The sequence below is a fragment of the Panthera uncia genome, assembly GCF_023721935.1.
Source record: "Panthera uncia isolate 11264 chromosome A1 unlocalized genomic scaffold, Puncia_PCG_1.0 HiC_scaffold_16, whole genome shotgun sequence".
NCBI lineage: Eukaryota > Metazoa > Chordata > Mammalia > Carnivora > Felidae > Panthera > Panthera uncia.
In genome coordinates, this window is record NW_026057576.1 from 51,211,145 (window position 1) to 51,228,419 (window position 17,275).

The 17,275-nt window shown below is 32.8% G+C and overlaps 1 protein-coding gene across 12 annotated transcripts in view; it reads right to left on the reverse strand.

The window, feature by feature from the left end:
• Window positions 1-17,275, reverse strand: part of RBM26 (RNA binding motif protein 26) — an 82,749-nt gene that overhangs the window by 12,636 nt on the left and 52,838 nt on the right. For all 12 annotated transcript variants that reach the window (XM_049647123.1, XM_049647122.1, XM_049647128.1 and 9 more), the window contains 6 exons: window positions 13,176-13,301; window positions 12,699-12,773; window positions 10,879-11,046; window positions 9,234-9,338; window positions 5,905-6,105; window positions 3,507-3,593 (listed from right to left, as the gene is read on the reverse strand). In XM_049647123.1, the coding sequence (XP_049503080.1) occupies window positions 3,507-3,593; window positions 5,905-6,105; window positions 9,234-9,338; window positions 10,879-11,046; window positions 12,699-12,773; window positions 13,176-13,301 (762 nt within the window). The remainder of the gene's footprint in view (window positions 1-3,506; window positions 3,594-5,904; window positions 6,106-9,233; window positions 9,339-10,878; window positions 11,047-12,698; window positions 12,774-13,175; window positions 13,302-17,275) is intronic.

The following is a 17,275-nucleotide window of genomic DNA, read 5'->3' on the forward strand; positions in this document are numbered from 1 at the left end:
TAATCTGCAACACATGTATATTACCTACATCTTATATATAAATAAAATACATACAAATATATATATATATATCTAATCTATATAAAGAAAATCTTTAAATGCTCTCAGAGGATAAAAAAAGGATTGAAATACAATGATATACTAGAGGAGTATTTAGTATCATAAAGATGTTAATTCTACTATAAAGTATTCTTCTTTTTAGAACCAGGTAAGTAATTTCTAAAGTTTATATGAAAAATAAACACATAAACATCTACCACGAAGATTCTGAAAATGAATAATAATAGCTGGGCATAATAAGAGGGAATTCAAACAACAGCCTTGAAAAGCTATTAAAATATATTATAAAGTTTAGCTTAATTAAAGATGAGGAAGAAGCACATGGAAAGAAAACTGATCAATGGAAGAGAACAGTACTAAGTAAGAGTACCCTTACATCCTACAGGTGAAATTATGGGAAAACTAGCTTTACTCAATGTAATCAAGTAGACACCTAGTTTATTCCTTACATCAAATAAAATTCTTACGAATTTTCATAAAAATGTTTAGAACTAATGAGCTAATTTTCTAGTATATAAAGAATTCCCATAATTCATTCAGAAAAAAAAAATCAGTAGAATAGACAACTCAGCAAGATAATAGGCAAATGACACAAATAGTTGACAGAAACAGAAATAAAGAGTATTTAAACACGAAAATGTTCAACTTCAATCATAAAAGTGTATTAAAAATGAAATGAGTTGCTATTTTTACCAAAATAAAATTGCCTGATATCTCACGATGGCTTATGTACCCATGTATTTTACATAAGCAAACCACTATGCAGAGTACACACATATGGCAAGTGTATGGGGAAAAGGCACTCGCATACATCTTTGGTGGGCAAGCAAATGTGGTACAACCTATATGGGTGGTGGGTGGTGGGCAATTTCAGAACTTTTAAATGCATATATCCTTTCATCCAGTAATAACGTTATCAAGAATATATCTTATAGTCATATTCACATACATACATAGAGAAATATTCACCAAGAATATTCACCGCTACACTGTAAAAGAATAAAAACAACTTAAAGTCCATTAACACGGTTATGTTTGGTATATCCATTTGGGGACAATCTCTCACTTTTCAGTCATATTTGAATGTCTCGTGTACCTTATTTTGTACTTTCACTTTGAAATATTGTGCATCTATGGATTATAGAAAATACAGAGACATTCATTCACTCATCTAGGACAATGGTTCAGTAAGAACAATGATATATTTGGAAATAAACACTGAAAAAGGTTGACAATTTTTTTTTCCCCCTTGGGAAGACTTATCACTTACCTTGAGTTTACATCCTCTTATATTTTTGGTGTTAAAATTTTATTTATTCTATAAAATGATGATGGTGCATGAAATTTCGTTTGTACTTTTAACGCATTTTCCTTGATAAAATTAAAAACTGATACCTCTATGTCAACACACTAATTTTTAAATTCCTAAACGTTAATGATCCCGGATATCCAGAAGTTTGAAAACCAATGCCTTAGCCTATATACCCTGCTTGTAGAAGATCAGCTTCAACTTAATTTTCTATTCTCTTCTACAATAGGAAGGTTACAAAATTTTAAGAATTTTTTGGTTTAAGCAAATGATTATGATTTAACAACTTCCATAACTTAATTTCAAATGTGTATCATGGCAATGGTAGTTCTTCGTTTCAGCCTACTGAATAATTCCAACTAAAATGGTATTTACTCTGAAAAGGTAATTCTTTATTATATCTAACTTATTTTGTCACATATTCAAACTCCATATAATTCAGCGTTAAAGTCTTGTTTATGCATTAATCCCTAGTCTTTTGAATTGATTGCTATTCATTTGGAAAACATGAATTGTATTACACACACACACACACACACACACACACACACACACACGTGAGGTGGAAAAAGCAACACCCAAGAAAGAAGGTATATGTCAATAAATCTTGTAAGAGCAAAACTTCCAATACTTATTTCAGGGGTAAGAGGTTTTTATTCCTCAGTCACATAAGCAAGGAGAAGTTTTAACAATGACAGCTACCATTGTTTTATGACTACTGTCTAGAAAATAGAACATAAAGAGACATACTCAAGCTACCTAACATTACACTGAAAAATGTCACTAAAGCATCAATTAAAGGAAGCTTATTCTTAACTTATACTCAATAATACTTTTTGAAAAAACCTGATCAAAGATTTACTTTGGTTAAGTACCTGACTCCTTCCTCTCTCTCTCAAAAAAAAAAAAAAAAAAAAAAAAATTTAAAGTATTTTAAAAAGGGTTTAGTTTTTAATGTAACATATATACATACAAGTTTTAAGAAGTTTTAAACTCTCATCAATAATACTCTCACAAACGATCTTTAAGTGAAAAGATTACCCAAACGAGATTTAAAAAAACATAACTCTAGGATCCATTCCTATTCTATAAAATGATCCACTTCCTACATCACTGATCTTAAAACTAGTTATTCCAGGGCCCCAGCTGAATGCTTAACTAAGATTTTTCAGACCCACACTCTTTTACTGGTTATAATGCCCCAAGAGCAACTCCCACCAGGTTAGGTCCCCAATAAGGTATCATTGTGTTGTCAGGGAGTATTCACTATAAAGAAGATAAATCAATTTAGAAAGTTTTTTTAAACTTTAACTTAGACCACAATCAAGTTAAAACTTCTGAAAGGCATACCACTCTTCCATTCACATTAGGTTAACTGTTTGGAACTCTTACAGCATTTTTCCAAGGACAAAATGGTACATGTATCTCTCTATAATCCTGAAGAAAGAACACACAAGGCTAAAAACATTTCCTATAAATCTCCCACACCTCATATCCATTTTCCTTTTTTTTAATCTTTTAAACCCAGATGAAAGACAAGGTTGCATATACTTGACCATTCTTTGTAAAGACAATTCAAGATACATAGCTTAAGATTCCTATAAAGACCCTAAAAGCTAGAGCTATATATCATACGTTGCAAAAAGTTGTAGAGGCCTAGTTGGGGGTATGCTAAGCTAGGGACACTTCTTTAGAGTTCAGCTTACTGGGACTAGTAAGTGGCGGATGACAGATGGCTTAGAAGGACTGCCATCAGGATTATATCTTAGCTTCTACCTTATCTCTCATCACTCATTCTCCCAAAGCAGACTTTGTTCTGGGCCAGCTGAGAAAAAGCGTAATGGAAAGTGGGATGGCCCTATCCCAGGTGAAAGAGAAAGGAAGGAGAAATGCTGGTGTCTCAAGACAATACAACTTAACATTCAACTTGGTAACTATTCTATCATGTTATAAACAGAATTGACTAACTGCTTTAGGACATTCTTTGTGGCCATGAATTCCAATTCATATGACCTATCTACTGTCAAAGTGCAGTTATCTAGTAAGTTAAAATGTTTTCCTTTATATAAAACTTAAAAGAAATATCTATAAAACATTTAAATCTGAATTTTCAATAAATTAGATTTCTAATACTTACTGCTTCAGCTTCTGCTCTTGTCTTGAATGTAATTACTGCATGAAGTGAAGAGTCATCAATCTGACAATCTTCAATTTCACCATATTGCTTTAAATTAAAAAGAAGTATTTTCTCCAAATAAATATTTTGAAACATCCAAAATCCTAATGGTTTTTAAAACACCAATAAATGTAACCCAGAATATATAACAATTCATGGTGATTAACAGAAAAAAAGATGAATAATTAATTTAGTACTTGATGTTACAAGATAAAGAGTAGTCCTGTTTACAATTCTACACTTTTTAGAATTAGGGAAACTTATACTTGATTGAACTGTGCTTTAAATCAACGAAAGAGCGTCAAACACTGGGTTTCCTTATTGCCTTTCCTTGTACACTCATTATTCCAATCCCATAACGTGCCACCTTCTTTCTAAAACAGAATATTGAATCCTCAGAATTCATATTTTTGTGTGTGCCGTTCTCAATTTAAAGATGGTGCAAATAAAAAGAGTCAGAATTTAAATAATTTTCCCAAAGTAATTCAGTTAAATACCAGAAGAGTCCAGGTCTTTTAAGTTTAACATTCAAACTGACCCTGCTTTCACTCTTAACACATACTCCTCTACACCACACTCTTATAAAGAGTTAAACATGTTAAACAATGCTTGCTTCTGGTTTGCTGGATTTTATTTTTTCCATATGTAGAAAGATTTTTCTACAAACAACCTTTATCATATAAATTTCTAGTCCTTTATATATCATCACTAATACCTTTCTTCTTTTTTACCCCAAAATAAAATTATAATTATAATCTCGTTAAATACACACGCACACACTCTATATTGAAAATTTCTATGAAGATAATGGACTCTAGAATCTGTTCTGTCAGGTACTAGCTTTGTGAACTTGAACAAGTTACATAATCTCTTCATGCTTCATCTTCATCTCTAAAGTGGGCATAATAAAGGCACCTACCTCAGAGAGTTGTTGAAATAATTCATAATATATTGAATTATATAAAGCACTCAGAATAATATCTGACACGAAATAAATGCCCTATGATTTTTATTACTACTACTACCACTACTACTGCCACCACCACCACCACCAGGCCCAGTGGGTAAATTAAAGAAAGCATTTCGTTAATCACAATTTGTAACAGTCAACAGTCCTATGAAAATGTAGGTTCTTTTCTGTTACTTGCCACAGGTTCAAATTCCAGGTTGAGACAGAGAACTACACTTTAAACCTGCATTCTTAAAGACTGATCATTTTTAAATGTGCATTACCACTACTAAATTTGGACTTTCCAGACTCCTCTTCCTTAAATATTAATTTTAGTAATTTCATAAACATATACCACTTTTTTCAGTAACTCTCTATGTCCCAACAAAGTATAGTTTCACCTTTGTAACTTCTGTTAACAGCTTAGAATGTGACTGTCAAACATATAAATCTGAATTTCCAAAAAGATTTAATCATTTCTGTAAGCTTATTGATCCTTCAAGATCTAAGTTCCAGTTTTACTGCCTTATGAAATTTTCTACTATCCTTTTCCGATCATATGCCTGTGTAAAAGATACTTCTCTAAGTTACTACTTACAGTTTTTAATAAATGTAACTTGATTATGCCACAAATTATGTTTATAATTTACTTTAACTTATCTGTGTTAAAATAATATATATAAAATCTTTGGAAGGTAAAGAACTGGTTATTTCCTACATATCTCCAGAGCAATTACTATAGGCCTGAGGGCATGACTGATGCTTAGTAACTAACCTTTGGGATACCACTAATCACAACGTTTAAGTTGAAACGGCCTTTAAACAAATATAATTTCCATTCTGCACATGAGCCAAATGGATCCCAGGAAGTCCAAGTTAAATAATGGCTTAGCCAGGACTAGAATCTCATTCTCCTTTCTCATAAGTCAGTCAGTCTGTATTAGACTGTATACCCTGGCACTGACTAAGGCAACTTCAAGATCATATATCAAAATTTCATCTTGCTTCATTTCTAAGGTCAGCTAGATCAAGAATACAGTATTAACAAATAAAATTCCATCGTAATTTTAAAAAATCTGGATGGCTTACATATGTTAAATTTTCCCTTAAAAGTATCAAATGACACTAAACTACTGAACTTTTCCCTCTGCGATAGCAAAGTTTAAATCATTCATTTCACAGTATCTGAAGGCCTACGAGGTGTTAAGAATGGTAATGTTTCTTCCAGATAATAAACAAACAAAAATATGTCTGCTTTTTAAATAATTAACAAAAGATAATTATAGATTAATCAAACCCTTTGGTCAGATTAATGGGATTAAATTACTCATCATTTTCATAATTTCTCCTTTAATCATTATCCCCAACAATGACTATCAGTACTTGTTTTGTTGGACAGTAAGAAAGTACCGCAAAATGAGGAAGAAGATCTTCTCTATCACTCTCTGTAAATGCAGAAATTTCCAATGCCCTGGGACGATGATCCACCACAGCATGACCAGGCACACCTCGACCTCGACCTCGACCCCTGCCTCGGCCGTGAGCTGCACCTCGACCTCTTGAGTGAATTCCTCTACCCCGACCAGATGAAAGAATCCCTCGTTTTGCAGCCTTGAAGAGATTATAGACACACAAGTTAAATGCCACAATTTCTAACACAAGCCACACGTTATACATACTCTATCAAACTTTTATACAATCTGATATCATATTCAAATACTGGCTTAGAAAAGGGTATCATAATTTAAGGCTTTAGTTTTTAAAGTGAGCGTAAACTTAGGTAGCTAATGCATTTAGAAAACAAACAAAGTAATATTTAAGTCATGTTTAAAATTGTTAAATGTGCCTTTTTCTAAGTTCGTTATTTTCCAAGATCTCAGATTGTATCATTAGATGACCAGCAATTCTTGATTTCCAAATAATACACGGTATGAAAATGTTACTTCACTAGCTTAATACATAGATACATAATTAATATACAATAAATTAATTTTTCCACTTAGGACCTTTGAATACAGTGTGTCTATTTATTTGCCTGGTGGCTTCAGTAGGTATAATTATCTCAAATTATCACTTTGGTCACTTACACTAACATCATCATACAACCAATGTAGCATGTTTAACTTCTATTCCACCACAGTACTCCACATGAAAAGCACACCGTTCCTTCATTCCACAAATATTTAAAGAGCACTTCCTATGCTCGAGTCCTTACCTTCCTGAAACTCAAATCCTAGAGGGGTAAAGAGACATTTGGCAACCAAGTTATTTAATTATATTAATGAGAAGTAATTAAAAAAGTAAGGAAATGCTTTACTTAAAGACTTGAACAGAACATTCAAGATCTTCAATAAATATGCTAGAATATCCATGAGGATATTTTTTCCTTGTTTTATTCTCCACCTGATCCCTAGCACTTACAATGGCAGCTGGCAGACTGTAGATATTTAGTATGTGTTCAATGACTCAAAGAAGAAACAAAGAACAAGCAAGGTAAGGGTGAGGGGTAGGGGCTACAACATGAACAAAGGAATCAAGGCTAAAATAAACACCGTACTCAAAAATACAGGAAATCCAGTGTAACTGGACCACATGGGACGAAGAAATGAGGCCACAGAGATAAGCAGAACCAGATCATGAAAAATTTTAAGGATCACTAAATTAAAGATTTTTATTTTTGTCCTAAGAGCCATGAAAACCAGTGAAAACATTTTAAGTAGAGAAGTAGAGTGATACAATAAATCAGTATTTACAATGTTATTCTTGCTAGTTTTAAGAACATAGTAGAAGAAAGATGAGAATAAGCTGGGAAAGCAGTTGGTAGGCTACTAACGTAGCCCCAACAACTGAGGATGGAAGCTATGTCTACACTGGTGGCAATACGAGTAAGAGAGAAGAAAACATATTTATGACATACTTGGAAGTAACACGTATAACACTTGGTAACTACTTAGATATGGATAATAAAGGAAAGGGAGGAATCAATGAAGATTCCCAGATTTCTGGTTTGTGTAACTGTGTAGATGGAATTTAGGGGCAAGATAAGCTCAATTCTGAACAAGGGGGAGTCTGAGGATGTGAGATATCCAAGTGGAAATGTCAAGCAGGCACCAATGACAGATCTTTTCAAGTATTAATATTTGTTTCTTCATCTCAAGACAATTCATCTTAATTAACATTAGCTAAAGTAATAACCTAAAATCCAAATAATAAACTTCACAGGTCAAGGATTAATGTTCATAATGGGAGTAGCATATACAAAAGCATGCTCTGAGGAATACTCTCTCAAAATGTTGCCTGAAAAAGGGGGTCCATGGACAAATAAATTTGAGCAATATAGAATACTGATTATGTATATTTAAGGATTCACAAATTAAAAACCTCTAAGAAATCCTATGGCAAAAAGAATGTTTAACCTTTTCCAAATTTATTTGGCCTTAGAAGTTTTTGCACTAAGATCTGTTAACAAAGAATGGAACTGGCATGTTAAATGACACACTCCGGGACATACTGCATTATAATATCTGCATATGCTAATAGTAACTACAAACTATAAAGTTTAGCGATCATAAAAGAAAAGCAGAAAATGCCATTCAGTGTTTAGCTAGATCACGATAGAGAACCAAAGCATGGACTAATAAAGAATACTGGTAGAACTATTATTTACTAAAATTTTATGCGCCCAAACTTTTTATGTGGTAGCTTAAGTCCCATCAACACAAGCAAGTATCCTCCATAATAAAGAAAACACAATTTCTATATTAACATAAAAGAAATACATGTTTTTCAAAACCTGTTATCTTGTCTAAGATGTACAGGCAGCCCTACCAACTTTCCAGAGAACGTAAGATGTACACAGGGTTAGAGGCCATCCTATGATTTCCTATGACAAACAAGACAGAGCTTTAATACAAGCAAAGTGGCTGCTAAATGTGAAGTCTGTTAACGTTAATACCTGGACGCCAGTACTAAATTCAGATCTGTCCTAGGTCAGAAAAAAAAATCACCAGGGTGCTAACAAATTTGGGAAAAAACCCCATAATTCTCAGATGAAGCAAAATAACCTGAACCATAAAAAAATGCTAACTGTGGCATCAAACGATGATAAATATAGGCAAGTACCAATTACATTGATGGCATTAATGTCTCTGTACTTCAAAATGTAAACATTTTTACATTTAATTTTAAACATCTTTTTGCTAAATGTTACAAAATGCTAATTTGTAATAATTTCATAATGTCACTAGATTTTTCTTACAAAAAATAATCATATAGCTAAACTAGAGAAGAAAGTAGTTTATTTTCCTTTATAAACATCCACAGCACCATCTATAGGCAAAACTTAAGTAAGCATGTTTTCAATACAGTTCTCCAGTAAAAGTCTGGGCCGTATAGCAATTTAATATAATATGCCTATATATGTACAGAAGATCTCTTGAAAGAATACCTGAAAAGGCTTTAATAGATTTTGGTCTCAGGGAGGAGAGCTAGAAAAAGAACCAAACTTACTAGAAGTAGAGGGACTTGGGTGTAGAGGTAGAACTGCTGCCACCCCTCATTAAATGAACGATTTTATCTACCAGGTCTGAAACATTTGCTAACTTCTTCTCTCTTTCCTGTATTTGTCAGAGACTACCAACAATTATTGATTAGGATGAGGGGATACATTTTCAAATTGACCACCATGCCTACTACATCTGCTCATCTTTAGCATACTGGGTAGTTGTGGTGAAACGTACTTCCAGCTGTAATTCCGTATACTTTCTCCTAAGTTCAGTGACTTCTTCTCCAGCTTGCATCTTCTTATATAAATCCAGTTCTGTATCAAGCAATTCTTTCTGCATCTAGAAAATGGTAATTTAAATGACAATAATTCATATCCTACATTTATAAAATGTTTTTTAATAAAAAATGTTTTTTAATATATATATTACTTATATATATAATAGTTTCTGTATTTATATATATATATATACACACACATATATATAGAGAGAGAGATATACATATATATATATTTTTTTTTTACAAAGAACTTTTATAAATTCCCATTTAATCCATACATTCCTTCTCTATCTCCATCCAGTCCTACAGCCCTAGTCCAAGCCATCAATCATGTCTGGTCTACACTCCTACAATAGCTTCCTAATTTGTTCCTACTTCCGCTGATTTCCCTATAATTCATTTTCCGTACAGAAGCCAAAGTGAGGTTTCTATGGACTCATATGAACTAATTTTCAGGAAATAACTGGGAAAAGAAAAACAAAAAAACCCAAAGTGTTAATGAGCGCTATACAGTATGCTTTTATGTAGGAAAGAATACATACACGCCAAGAGGGAGGGAAGAATGGGAACAGAGTGGCAGGAATCAAAGGGAAACGGTCTTCTATATATACCTTTTTATATAGTTTAACTTTTGAATCATGTTTATGTTTTATTTATTCAAAATAATGTTAAATCAGCAAGAATGAAGGGAAGGGGTTCAAAACAGACTATCAATAGAAATACACCTAACTTTACCAAATTGATAACATAACCGCAGAAAGAAAAAAAAAAAGTAATCCTAGGCCACAGTTCTGACTCTATATCCTTAGTCGAATATACAGTGAACTTTTAAAGAATACAAATAAATTTTGAATCTTTTACTTAGTCGTTGGAAGTGGACTTCTTGTAGCAATTCTGGAACTATTTGGAATGTATTAAATGACTGTGCAAATGAGTACCGTATTGGTGTTAGTGGGAAGCAAGTTGTCATTATGGGAACACAAAGGTAAAATATGGAATAAGAAGGAAAAGAACCCTGGGGTGTTGGATTAGAATCAGAAATATCAATATGAACTCATGATTCTACACATGTATGTACATATACACAACACCAAGTATAAATACTATATAACTCTGAAGTTTTAAAAAAATTGCTTATCAGGTAAAATTATCTTCCTTACTTATTTATATCTAATGGATTGATCTATCTAAATTTCCCTCCTTTTAATCAATTCTATATAATGCTGTCAAAATGTTACTTTTGTTTATTAACCTTTTAGACTATGAACTTACAAAGTTCAAACTCTTCTGTCAAGTATTCATCAAGCATTCAAGTACCTGTATCACTTTGTCCTCAAGATATCTTTTTAATTATTATTATTATTATCCATAAATATTCTAATTATGGACTTTCCAACTGAAATCTAAAAAGTTTAAAAGATGAATAGAGTTTTGTTTGTATATATTTACTATTAATTAATGAAGGAGGGGAAAATGTTAGCATGTAACAGTCAGATTTTAAGCAAAGGTAATTACCTAAAAGGAAAACAATGTTAAGCAATGCAGCACTGTAATGTTTTCAGTAAGTAGTAATATGAATAACAACATAAATTAAAATACCTGAGTCTTGGTTTTTATACTCTTTGGAAGACAACGTCCAGGAGAAGCAGCTTTGACCTCATCTTTCAACTTGGTAATATTTTTTGTCAAAACTTCTAAAGTTTTCATTATTTCTGCTTTATCTTCAGACTTCATTGCTTTGTTTTTCTCTAGTTTTGAAATTAACATCTGCCAAATTTTTAAAAAGAGAAAAACTAAGATACACAAAGTAAACATAGCAAAATAAATATAAAAATAAGTAACTACTAGTTTTAGTTTACATATTTATGGCAAGGCTTACAACCACTAAGACAGCAGAACAGATTTGGTGATGCTATCTGAACTCAAGCCTTAATCTTGGCACATTTTGTGAAGAATTACATTGCCACTGGTCTCTCAGAATGTAAGTTCAAAGAATACAACCTTAAGAAATTCAACTGAAAAGCTGTCAATTTGAAGCAATACTTCAGAAAGTAATACTTTTACTTTCTAATGTATTTGTGGGTATTATGGTCTCTAAGTATTCCCACTCCAAATGTAGTCTACAACCCAGAGAGACGCACAGAAGTTTTATGGTTCCCTTCACATAATGAGATCTTAAAACAATTAATTACTTTCTTTGTCACAGGGAATAGAAACTGGCTAACGTATGAATGGTATCGCCAACGTGGACAGGAAACAAAAGATAAACAAGGTGATATGGGGTGAAAGATAGCACATATTATAGGTTTTATGAGTCAAGGTAGCTTCAGGTTTTGGTGTCAAGTACTGTGATTTCTTTATCAAGTACTGTATATCCAAATTTAAATTAGAAAAGATACATTTTAAGCCAATATGTAAAAAGTTTCTGTGTTTTTAATATTTTGAGATGCCATAACCTTTATTACGAGACATAATCAGGAATTGGCACTAATTAAATGTCATAACCTAGAACAACAATGTACAAAAGAAATACTGTAAGCCACATAAGTAATTTTACATTTTCTAGCAGCCACATTAAAAAGATAAAAAAACATAAAACAAAAAACACCCAACCAGTAAAGTTAATTAATACTGTATTAAACTCAGTATATCTAAAATGTTATAAGCTTCAACAAAAACTATTGAGACATTTTACTTTTCTTCTTCGTATTAGGTCTTTGAAATCTGGTATGTATTTTTTTTAAAAAATTTTTTTAATGTTTATTTATTTTTGAGACAGAGAGAGACAGAGCATGAACAGGGGAGGGGCAGAGAGAGAGGGAGACACAGAATTTGAAACAGGCTCCAGGCTCTGAGCTGTCAGCACAGAGCCCAACGCGGGGCTCGAACCCACGAACCGTGAGATCATGACCTGAGCCAAAGTCAGACACTCAACCGACTGAGCCACCCAGGCGCCACTATATTTTATATACTTACAGCACATATCAATTTGAACTTGGAACATTTCAAGTTCTCAAAAGTTGGTTGTAGCTATTAGCTACCCCACTGGACAACACAAAAGTAGAGGATCCCAAGAAAATTAAAGAAAGGTACATATCTCAACACTGAGAAAAAGTTTCCAAATTCACTATCTGTTGACAAACTACTGTGTAGCAGCGTATCTGGATAAACATTCCTTATTTCTACTTCACCAGCCACCACAGTTCCTTTAAACCAGTATAATCCCCAGTTCACCATTTAATGTATGCTCTTCATCCCCAATACACATTAATCAACTGACATACACATTATCATTTATATACATTTCAGTGTTACCCTTATCAATTTAAAGTTTCTTAAAAGTAACTATATAGTGTGAGATTAAATTTACTCAAAATTATAACATCTATATTTTGCCAAATCTAGCTTAAATATTTTACCTTCTGTGTTTCAATGTGCTTTTCTAAAATTTCTTGTTTCCTTTTCCTTACATCCTGCTGAAGTTTCAGTGCCTCCTAGAGAAAGATATCAAAATATCACTAGTATACTTACTGTTTATTGTTCTGATAAACAGATATTCCAGAGGAGACAAATGGTTGTGGATGCAGAAGCTTGGCAATAACAATTAAATGCAAAGTTTTGGTATGCAAAAGTTAACTATGTATGTAAGTTTCTAAGACCAATCAAGAGAACCTTTTGTCCCCCTCCCCAAATTAATATTTACTGCTATACAATGAAAAATAAAAGTTCAGTGGCAGCCAACATACACTTTTCTTTTAGCTCTATTTTGTGATAAGCCTTAAAAAAAAAAAAAAAAAATATATATATATATATATACACACACACACACACATACACACACACACACAGAAAAGCTTTCCTACATGCAAATTTTGTACACTGCTAACTGTATTTACCTGTTTTTTTTTCTGTGCTTCATTATTATCAACTGCAGAGGTGGAAACAAGTAAGGTTTTCTGTGCAGCCTTCAAAGCAGCTGGATTATATACTGTTTTAGTTAGGCCAGTAGATGTAGACAACACCTACCAATACAAATTCAGTTTCTTAAAAAATGTACCAAGCATTCATGATTACCTATCTTGTTTTCTATAAAACTCAATTTTAAAACACTTTTGTCAAAATTCAGTACATTGAAATAAATGTATTATATACATATAATAACTAAAGCACATTTAGCGATTTGAAAGGAAGGGTATGAATGAGGCTTAAACTATAAAATAAAAAAATTAACAGAATATACCTATAGAAAAAAAGAACATACAAAAACTTCAAATCAAGAAAAAAACACTGACGTGATATAGTCACAAAGCCCTAATCATTTATTTCTTCTACCCAGATCCTTCCATGAAATTTATTCCTACAGTTACTCAAATATTTAATAAAAATCATCTGATGATATATTAATTTATGTGTCTCTCTCCCTGTCTACAAAACCATGTTTTTCTCCTCTTTGTGCTTTTTCTAGTACCTAAACCTTATTACCAATAATTATGAGACCCTGGTTAACTTTAAGCACTTTTTTGGGGCCTCAGCTTGCTCATCTCTAAAATGAGAATGTTTAAGTTGATGGCATCTAACGTCCTTACAAATTCAAAAATTCATTCCATGAGGGTAGGGATGTTTGGCTTGGTTTATCACTCTATCTTCAGTGCCTAAAACAGTGCCAGGGCACGTAGTCAATACTCAATGAACACTTTTGCACCAAATTAAACTGAAATGATGATAGATCAGGATGGACAATCTTTTCCACACAAGGGTCAACTCAAGAAAATAAACTGTACAGGCTACCTTTTTTATCCTTCAAAAGCAAAAAGTTGTAGGTTCAATGGAGTGGTTAGTTACTGGTTCTTAGGAGTTTAGAGATCCCTTAAGGGAAATCCATGAATGTTATAAAAACTAAACATGGAACCATATGTGTGAACAGTGTAACTTTCCAGAGGAAAAAAAGTTTCCAAAGAGTTAAGGGAGTTCATGACCTAAAAGAGGTTAAAGGAACTACACAAACAAGATTATCAATGAGAAAAAGATCCCACCATTTTAGCTAGTAAAATGTAAACATCCAGGTCTATTAGAGAAGTAACAAGCAGACACTATTTTCTAATCATCTATCATACAGTTAGATTAGGGAACATCACAAAGAATAGGCAATTCATCGCTGTTCTAAGTATTCAAGAATGTTTTAGCCTCCATGTGAAACAAATCTAGAATACTGTTGGGGTGCCTGGGTGGCTCAGTGACCAACTCCTGATTTTGGCTCAGGTCATGATCTCACAGTTATGAGTTTGAGCCCTGCATCGGACTCTGCAGGCAGTGTGGAGCCTGCTTGGGGTTCTCTCTCTCCCTCTTTCTCTCTCTGCCCCCATACCTTGTTCTCTCCCCACCCCCCTCAAAATAAATAAACTTAAAAAAAAAAAAAAAAGCTTAGAATACTATTATACTGGTTGCATGCAATGCAGATGATGTTTAAAAATAAAAGTTCTTTATAATACTTGACATATATCAAATCTGGTAATTTTCTTATATAATGAAAAGTAATACCCTGACATCACTAACAAATAATGAAATTGTTGCATTCAGTAAAATATGGAGTAAATCTAGAGTTACTTTGCAGTCTGACTTCAGTCACTGTTCTCTGTAATACTAGAGGCAAATTTCTCCCATGCTACCTTACCATACTACACAATGTTAAACTGCAGGATTGTACAAGGATTAGACAGTAACTTCATAAAGAGAGAAACACAACATTATATGCTAAAGACAGAGTTTGAGTGTCTCCTAAACTTTTCTTCACAAGGGTTCCAAGACAAGTTGAAAAGTTGTGACCAAAAAGATTTCTATACTCAAATAAGTTGGAAGTAACGAATATCATAACCCTATCTTCTAGTTTCAAAATGTCTATTACCATAAAAGTTGTGAGAGAGCCTGAAGTAAAGAAACCCATGTAATGCAATCTGTTTAATTCAGCATTCCTTAATTTCAGTATACTCCTTTTTCAAAGTATACTTATTAACTAATATCAGGCTAAGTAAGAAGTGGTGATGCAAAGTAAATAAAAGTATATGACAAGATTCCTTTAAAAGTATCCCACTTCCTTGTTTTATCTAGAAACTCCTTCTGTACAAACAGAACATCAGCTAACATATTTCATTGAGCTCAAGACATCACTATGAAACACATTATGATAATAAACCGCTATTAAAGACAAAAAGGGTGCCAATTATAACCATGAGCACCAATACCGTAAGATATTCTGGTGTTAAAAAGTGAAAGCAAAATGTCTTAGAAACAATGAACTATATGAATCCAAATACTGCTCAGTATTTGAATCTATTTGATTCCAGAGTTTAGAAAGTAAGAGTATGAATAGCAAGGGACATCTGTATTTTCAAAAGAACAGAGTTGTGATAAAAGAGAAGAAAATCTGTTAAAAATGAAACCAGTGGAATGAAGTAACAAATCCAACAGAAAAGAAGATGCTGCAATTCCGAAGAACAGAGTCAAAGCATAGGCTGTGGCCTTTCAAACAACCACACTGTCTCTATTTTCCAAATGAGTTTCTTCATGTGCTATATTTTTATATATTGACCTTACTGCATTCACCTGTGAATTCCAAAGACTTGTAAATTCTTTTGGATTTTTCACATATACTATCATGTCATCTGTGAGTAAATATAATTTTGTTTCTTCTTTTGCCACCTTTATACTGTTTATTTCATTTTCTTGCCTTACTGAACTGGTTAGGCCCCACCCTACTGAATAAAGCGGAGAATGGATATCCTTTCTCGTTCCTGATCTCAAGAGGAAAAGTATCCAATAATTCACCATTCAGTATGTTAGTAGATAAAATTAAGGAAGTTTCCTTCTATTCCTACTTTGCACATTGTTTATTATGACTAATAAATTTTATCATATGCTTTTTCTACTGAAATAGTCATAAGAGGTTCTTCCCACCCTTCTGCCCCTTAGGTGAATTAAACCAATTTTCAAACGTTAATTCAAACTTGCATTTCTGGAATAAATCCTACCTGGCCAGGATGTATTATCTTTTTTCATATCACTAAACATTTGGTAATATTTAGCTTAGGATTTTTATGTCTACATTCATGAGCTATTGGCTTGTAATTTTCCTTCCTTGTAATATACTTGTCAGGGTTGGTGTCAAAGGTCTGTTGAATTCAAAAGGTGAGCTGAAAAGTATATGCTTCGTTATTAAAATGTACATCACTCATACCTCTTACTTCAAGACAAAAAACAATTCCCTAATAAGAAAGAAGTTGAAATCCATTAATACCTCTTTATCTTATTTCCAATGTAAAACATTACCAGCCATAACTACCATCAGTACTTGTAAAGAAAGAGAAAAACAGATTTTTCTCATGGATAAGAGTGGAAAGGAAAAAAAAAGTGTTTTGTAAAAATTACTAAAAATAGAAGACTTATATATTAAGTCATCAGAGTGTTATTTTTTTAATAACTAATGTCCAAGTTGGAATCAAATATAAAAGGAACAGTTACTATGGTTCACTGTGACAATCAAACTAAGCTAGCTCTAACAGGTTTCTACAGCAGAAATGCCTTGTTTAAATGTAATAAAAAGAGAATATGTGAGGAGTTATGTGTATATAGCTTATTAATACAATTATTGTATGGTCAACTTTTATTATAAGTAAATTATTTTAACAAATCTAAACATTAATATATGATATTCTCATAAAGCAGCAAACTGATGTTTTTTTCTATAGCAAAAACCAACCTTAATTGGGAATTCTAACGAGAATAGCATTTTACTTTAAAGTTACATTTATAAGGGGCGCCTGGATGGCTCAGTTGGTTGAGCGTCCGACTTTGGCTCAGGTCATGACCTCATGATACGTGGGTTCAAGCCCCGGGTCAGGTCTGTACTGACAGCTCGGAGCCTGTGGCCTGCTTCAGATTCTGTGTCTCCCTCTCTCTTTGCCTCTCCCCTGAACACACTCTGTCTCCCTCTCTCAAAAAT